Consider the following 7,055-nt stretch of genomic DNA (forward strand, 5'->3'; position numbering starts at 1 on the left):
CTTTTATTTTAAATTTAAATATCTTATCCGTGCCCTATTTAATGTCAACTATGTGCCTATATCAAATACTTTTTTCAACTTAATGGATGTTTTTTGTTCTCATATGTAATAGGGTAAGGGGAGGTAAAATAGTAAGATGCCCTAGGTTGAGGGCAACTTCCGACTTTCAAATTATGAAATACATTCCATAAGACTCGATCTCATAACCTCAAAATTAAAAACTTTGTGCTTTACCAACCAATTGAATAGGATGTTCATTCCAACTCAATTCTCCTAAAAACATGCTAACGTCATAACATGGAATGGTTGCCCACTTTACGAGGCCAATTCCGTCATTCTAGTGACAAAAACGTGTAGGTTTATAAAAAAACCAGGTGACAATTGATATTGCCAGGATTTCTCTACTCTTTTATCTTGTCGGTATATACAATTTCAATGAAGTTTCTACCATTCTTCTGCTTTAATTATTAGAGTAACAAAAATAAATATACAACAAAATGATGTTTGTTATTAGTATTATAAGCTAATTTAATTTGTTCTTCTCTTCAATGTGTAATTAAGAAACCGTAGTTTCCAGAAAAGAAAAAAGAACAGATTAGTTTCCTGCTTCATACATTATAAAGGAAAAGAGAGGAGAAAAAAAGATAAAAGAGTAGGAAAGCTTGGAGTACAAAGTAAGTTGGCACTCTCCTTTTATCATTCAATTTATAATCTTAACTTGTATCTTTTTTTTTCTGAATTTTCATAAAAAATTCTCGGTTTTTTTTTTTTTTGAAACTGGGTTGTTTGATTTCTCTCTCCTATTTTCCGCTGGAAAATTTTAAAGGTGGTAATGGGGCAACATGATTTATTATTGATTTTAATGCCCTTTTCATTTGATTTTGCTTTGGAGTTTGTCAAAAAAGGTTCTTTCTTTCCTCTGTAAAAACCTTTTTTTCTCTCATTAGTTTTGGTGATGCAATTAGTAACACCTCCTTGTTTCCAAAATTTCATCTTTCTCTTGTCTTGGAAGAAATCTCAACTTAAGATTTTATCATCTTTGTTTTCTAATTTTTGCTGCGCCGTCCCCATCTCCTTGTTTTCCTTCCTCTTTTTAGCTCCATATTAGTGTCTGTACACTCTTTGGGCCTTTTGCATCTTGTTTCTCCGTCTTTTTCTCCAGATTTTTGTTGTTTACTTACTTTCTTCAGGATTTGGGATCTGGGTAGTTCTCAGATTTAGTAGTTTACTTTTGCTGATTTTAAGAAGTTGGGTTTTCAGTCTTTTTCTTAACAGAGGGAAAAAGGAGAGTGAAAGAGAGAGATCATGGCAGGAGGAGGAGCTCCAGCAAAAGCAGATGAGCCACAGCCACATCCACCGAAAGAGCAGTTGCCCAACATTTCTTATTGTATTACAAGTCCACCTCCATGGCGTGAGTTTCTTCTACTCTGCTGTTTATGTTCTTTTTCTCCTCAGTTTTGACAACTTAGATTCCTACTCTTGTTCAGTTCATTGGGTATTATGATAGATTATTGGTTGTCTACAGTGTGATTCTTGTGAATCCAGGTAGATTTTTTGGTTCCTTTTCAGTGATGCTTGTGAATCTCAGGGAATATTTTAGGTAGATTTTTGGTTCGTTTACAGTGGGATTCTTGTGAATCCCAGGGAATGTTTTAGGTATATTTTGTTATTAGTAATTGTTTTTTTTTGGATTTATACTTCTCTATTTTCTTTTTCAGCTGAAAGTAGCTTTTTTGGGTTATTCTTTCGGCTTGGATACCCCTTTTTGGAAAAGTGAGAATCCACTCTTCTGCAGGAAAAAAAAGGAACTTTATTTTTATTTCTTTTTCATTCTATTTCCGAGGGGAGGGGAGAAAAGAAAAGAAAACATATTTGCTCTCGATAACTAATCTACTAATGTTTGTGTTTATTTTATTGAATGAGGAATATTATGTATGTGTATTATTTTATATGGATATTACTATTTAAAAAAATGTTTTTAAGTATGCATCTTTTGGCCACTAAGGATGATAATTCTAGTCGTATTATTATTGATTTGGTTGGAGTTAACCTGAGGCCAAGTTTTCTGTGCAGTTGGCTTCTCTTTTGGTTCAATTTAGTTTAGCATTTCCCTCTACCTTTTGTTCCTTTCTACTTGTCTTCAACCATTTTTTTCCTTCTCAATCCTCATTTTATCCCCCGGGGGTGGGGGTGGGGGGTCTTCTCTTTCTACTATGAACATTTTATGAATTCTTTTTTTCCCCCTTCATATGGATTGAAGGCATTAGATTCCTATTGTTGATATGCCTTCACTTCGCTATTATGTGATTAACTACTGTTATCGTTGGCATTTATTGTCTGGTAGGGAACAATTGCAACTACTCTCTTGACATTTTGGTCTGGTATTTGATGCAGCCGAGGCGATCCTTCTTGGTTTTCAACATTATATTGTGATGCTTGGCACGACAGTGATCATTCCCAGTTCTCTTGTTCCCCAGATGGGAGGTGGAAATGTAAGGCCCTTGAAAATTAATCAAATATGAAGTATTAATAATGGTTACTTACTTTGATTACTATGGTAATTTGCCTGAGCATTATTTTTTCAATCATGTTATTGCAATGACCTCTATAGGAGGAGAAAGCAAAGGTGGTCCAGACTCTACTCCTTGTTGCTGGCTTGAACACATTGTTGCAGTCACTATTTGGGTCAAGATTGCCTGCTGTGATTGGAGCGTCTTATACCTTTGTCCCAACAACAATCTCTATTATCCTTGCTGGTCGGTTCAGTGATACTTCAGATCCTATTGAGGTTTTGTGATCTAAACTCCATTTTTCCATATGGGTGATGTCTGTTTGGAATTGCCAAAGTTGCTTGAAATTTGGAGAAGCAAGCGCTTACTTTAATAAGTTAAACTGTTTTTATCCTGCTTGAATGTTACTAATTCGACACCATATGTCTTTACCCTTCAACGTTCTATTGGAAGAATAGAATAAAGATGTTTAATTGTGCCCTTTTTTCTTAATTGGAGTTTACAACCTGTTCTCATTAGAAGGTACCATATTCTAGATTATTTTTGTAGTTTATTACTTCAAAAGTATATATACAGACAAAGGAGTAATTAAGTTTTACAGTTTGAATACCAACATTCTGCGTACTGGTGTTTCTTGGTTTGTTTAATATTGTGTTTTGGTACGTTTCAGAGATTTAAGAGGATAATGCGGGCAATTCAAGGTTCCCTCATTGTTGCTTCAACTCTTCAGATTGTACTTGGCTTCAGTGGCCTTTGGCGTAATGTTACTAGGTTCGTTGATTAGTGTTTAAATATTTCAGGGAATGCTTGAACGGCTTGCCTAATTTGCTTTTTGTTCCAATTAGTTTGGACTTAGATTGATTGTATGCATCTTATATGTTTAATATTAGTTGTTGTAAGTGGATTCAGTTTCTGAATTATATAGGTTCTTTAGTATATAAAAAACATAGTAAAATATTATAGTGCAACCTTCTTAGTTGAGTTATTCTAATCATACATGTTTTATTTTTCCATTTGTCAGGTTTTTAAGTCCACTTTCGGTTGTTCCTTTGGTCTCCCTAGTTGGTTTTGGGCTTTATGAGTTTGGGTTTCCTGGGGTAAGTCTCTGCTTTATATGATACACTATGTGAATGGATAGCATAACATGGCATTATATCATCATCACTATGTATTTTGACCATTATTTCCATTAATAGGTTGCCAAATGTGTGGAGATTGGATTGCCTCAATTGATTCTTGTAGTATTTGTCTCACAGGTACTAATTTTTTGGACATGCTGTCATCCATTTTATAGTTACAATCTTTCATATGTGTCTTTTGATTTCAGTTGACTTCAGGACTATAATTTTCTTTTTTTTTTTATAAAAATACTCATCATTTCTCTGTTTATTTGCAGTACATGCCTCATGTGATAAAATCTGGGAGACACGTGTTTGATCGTTTTGCTGTCATATTTTCTGTGGTGATTGTTTGGATTTATGCTCATTTACTCACCGTGGGTGGTGCATATAACGGTAAAGCACCAAGGACACAAATAAGCTGTCGTACCGACCGTGCTGGTCTAATAGATGCTGCTCCATGGTGAGTTCATGCAGAATCCTTAGTGCGGTTGCTCCATCATGTTTTCCAATTGGTATATCATGCATGATTTAACCTATTACTTATTTATTTTGATATGACATACTTCTGAAAAACTTTGGTGACCGGTCACATTTTTTCTTAAATCATCGGGCTACACTATCAATTGAATGGTTATGTTCACCCATTTTAAATTAAATGCAATCTGGTTTGCAAGGCTGGTATATATGTGGTTCATCTTGAGGAAAATTCTGCTTATGAACTATCTTGGTACATGTTGGATGAAGCTTTGGATGTAGTAAATTCAGGCCTATTTGCATTCTTTGAAATATTAATTTGTAATTGGTTTAGAAGTGTGAAACCGTTTTGGTCCTGGGTTTGCTTCACAGGTTAAACAGTACTACAAATTGAATCTGTTGGACTCTTGTTTGATAACGAACTTAAGATATCTTTTTACATGTGTCAAGAATGGAATAGTTATAACTACTTACAAGAATTAGCGATGTGCAGGATTAGAGTTCCTTACCCCTTTCAATGGGGAGCACCTTCGTTTGATGCTGGTGAAGCCTTTGCTATGATGATGGCTTCTTTTGTTGCTCTTGTGGAGGTGTGTTTTCTTCTGTTACGATTGAAGTTTATTAACTTCTCAAATGTTTCCTTTCTACTTCTATTTTTGTAAACTAAAAATGTGAATCGAGTGTCCACTATCACCATTTTTGTTGTCTGTGTTGCTCTGACACTTCATTCTTCCTGAAGTACTTATATCCGACACCCGTTCCTGTGGCAATTTTTGAAATAGGTTATGGAGATATGATTCATCAAGGGCCCTTCAAATACATGGGAAAACATAGAATACATAAAACATACTTGTGCTGGAGACATACCCCTATAAGATGCTCATATCCTAGTTCAAATACACAAGATGCTTTTCTTATTGCTATCTTTTCCCTTTTATATCATTTCTTTTCCCTTTTATATCATTTCTTTTCGGCTCACTAGCATTGTTTTTTATTTGAATTCCTCCTCTATGAACTGCCTCAAAATTTTCTTTCTCGTTTTTTTTAATTTTATCCCTAGTGGTTAAAGTATCACATATATCTCTTCTTAAACATGCATCAAAGCAACTTCGGAAATTAATAGTTAACTGCAGTGTTATTCGATAATTCAAGGTACTAACTTTTTTCTGTTCAATGTCATGACCAGTCTACTGGGGCTTTTATTGCTGTGTCAAGATATGCCAGTGCAACTCCAATGCCACCATCTATTCTTAGCCGTGGTGTTGGTTGGCAGGTAATTTGATAAAGCTTGTTGCATATGCCTATGATAAGAAAAAAATCTGTACAATAAAAGATTATTTGTTAAATTGGCTGTCTTATATTGTATGATAACATGGAATTGCCCCACTTTTAACATTGTGCCTGAAATTTCTTCAAGTCCATGATAACAGGAGAGAAAGTCCCCTGCATTTCCATTTAACATCTGGAAGTTTCATATCAGTTTACTGAAACTTCAGTTCCATGTTAATATTGCATTCTTATCTTTTGCAAAGTAACTTCACATTTTTTCGCCTGCTTTAGGGAGTTGCAATTTTGATCTCTGGGTTGTTTGGAACTGCCAATGGATCCTCGGTATCCGTGTAAGGCTTTTACTATAAACTTTATTGTTTTACCTTCTATTATTTCCTGTTTATTTAATGAAAAAACAGAATTTGAGTACTGACTTAGGACTTGTTACAGAGAGAATGCTGGTCTTTTAGCCTTAACACGTGTTGGCAGCCGAAGGGTGGTCCAAATCTCAGCCGGATTTATGATATTCTTCTCCATTCTTGGTAATTTTCGGATTTCGGAGATTTTCTCTATTTAGATTTTGTGCATTTTTTCATGTTTAGTTGATTTTTTTATAATTAACATGCAGGAAAATTCGGAGCAGTGTTTGCTTCAATTCCAGCACCTATTATTGCTGCTTTGTACTGCCTATTCTTTGCTTATGTTGGTATGAGTCTGATTTCAGCTGTTTACGAGGATACACGTTCTATGATTTATGATAAGCTCTTTCTACTATCTAGTGTTTTAATTCCGCGTGTTTCTGCAGGTGCCGGAGGACTTAGTTTCCTTCAATTCTGCAACCTGAACAGCTTCCGTACGAAGTTCATATTAGGTTTCTCTGTTTTTATGGGCTTATCTGTGCCACAGTACTTCAATGAGTATACTGCAATCAATGGCTATGGCCCCGTGCACACAGGCGCAAGATGGGTATTCATGCTAAATCTCTTCTAAACCTTTTAATCTTTGAATAACCTACTGTGACAATCATTTTATAGTGAACTGGGCCTTATTGACAAAGATTTTATGCCTGTGCCATAAACAGTTCAACGACATTGTGAATGTGCCATTCTCATCGGAAGCATTTGTGGCGGGTTGCGTGGCATATTTTCTCGATAACACATTGCATAAGGACAGCGCTATTAGGAAGGACAGAGGTAAGCATTGGTGGGACAAGTTCCGATCGTTCAAGGGTGATTCGAGGAGTGAAGAGTTTTATTCCCTCCCCTTCAACCTAAACAAATATTTCCCATCGGTGTGATTGGAGTTAAAAGGTGATGATATCGAATATTTATGCCCTTTGTGGATGACCTCTTATTATCACCAGTGATTGCGACCCTGTTAATTGTATTACTACACGCAATAGCCAGTATGACGTAGTGTTTCCCTTTATCACCTCTTATTACCCCTTGATATGGCCTTAGAACATATATTGAATTGTTTTGTTTAATTTCTGCTGTAAATCCGATGGAGATATGTGGATTTGAAGTACAATGAAGCAGGTTTTAATACCTCTGTTGTAATCCTTATTGATGTGTGTGAGCTTCGTGCATGAATGAGTTCATCCGTTGTCTTGCCCGCACGCATTGTTTTGAATTAACGTAGGAGTAATATTTGGCATTTCAAGGCAATCTGATGGCATAAT

The 7,055-nt window shown here is 35.5% G+C and overlaps 1 protein-coding gene across 2 annotated transcripts; it reads left to right on the plus strand.

Moving 5' to 3' along the window:
- The first annotated feature begins 595 nt into the window (after window positions 1–595).
- LOC120160104 (nucleobase-ascorbate transporter 6) lies at window positions 596–6,828 on the plus strand. 2 transcript variants are annotated; one of them, XM_039170546.1, is made up of 15 exons: window positions 596–674; window positions 1,276–1,411; window positions 2,395–2,492; window positions 2,612–2,788; window positions 3,181–3,281; window positions 3,532–3,607; window positions 3,707–3,766; window positions 3,907–4,091; window positions 4,599–4,695; window positions 5,292–5,378; window positions 5,666–5,724; window positions 5,825–5,916; window positions 6,003–6,080; window positions 6,180–6,340; window positions 6,456–6,671. In XM_039170546.1, the coding sequence occupies exons 2-15, from the start codon at window positions 1,306–1,308 to the stop codon at window positions 6,669–6,671; spliced, it is 1,593 nt and encodes a 530-aa protein (XP_039026477.1). In that variant the 5' UTR covers window positions 596–674; window positions 1,276–1,305. The 2 variants fall into 2 exon arrangements, with proteins under 2 accessions (XP_039026477.1, XP_039026478.1); XM_039170547.1 differs by lacking the exon at window positions 596–674 and having other exon boundaries at window positions 1,139–1,411; window positions 6,456–6,828.
- Window positions 6,829–7,055: the final 227 nt, after the last annotated feature.

The sequence above is a fragment of the Hibiscus syriacus genome, unplaced genomic scaffold, assembly GCF_006381635.1.
Source record: "Hibiscus syriacus cultivar Baekdansim isolate YM2019G1 unplaced genomic scaffold, ASM638163v2 tig00111390_pilon, whole genome shotgun sequence".
In the NCBI taxonomy this organism is placed as follows: Eukaryota; Viridiplantae; Streptophyta; class Magnoliopsida; order Malvales; family Malvaceae; genus Hibiscus; species Hibiscus syriacus.

Bases quoted from the DNA above. Each gene is read 5' to 3' on its own strand.
- LOC120160104 (XM_039170546.1), top strand. From the start codon at position 1,306: ATGGCAGGAGGAGGAGCTCCAGCAAAAGCAGATGAGCCACAGCCACAT. The intron at 3,608-3,706 runs GTAAGTCTCTGC...TTCCATTAATAG, and splicing joins ATGAGTTTGGGTTTCCTGGG to GTTGCCAAATGTGTGGAGAT. The intron at 3,767-3,906 runs GTACTAATTTTT...GTTTATTTGCAG, and splicing joins TTGTAGTATTTGTCTCACAG to TACATGCCTCATGTGATAAA.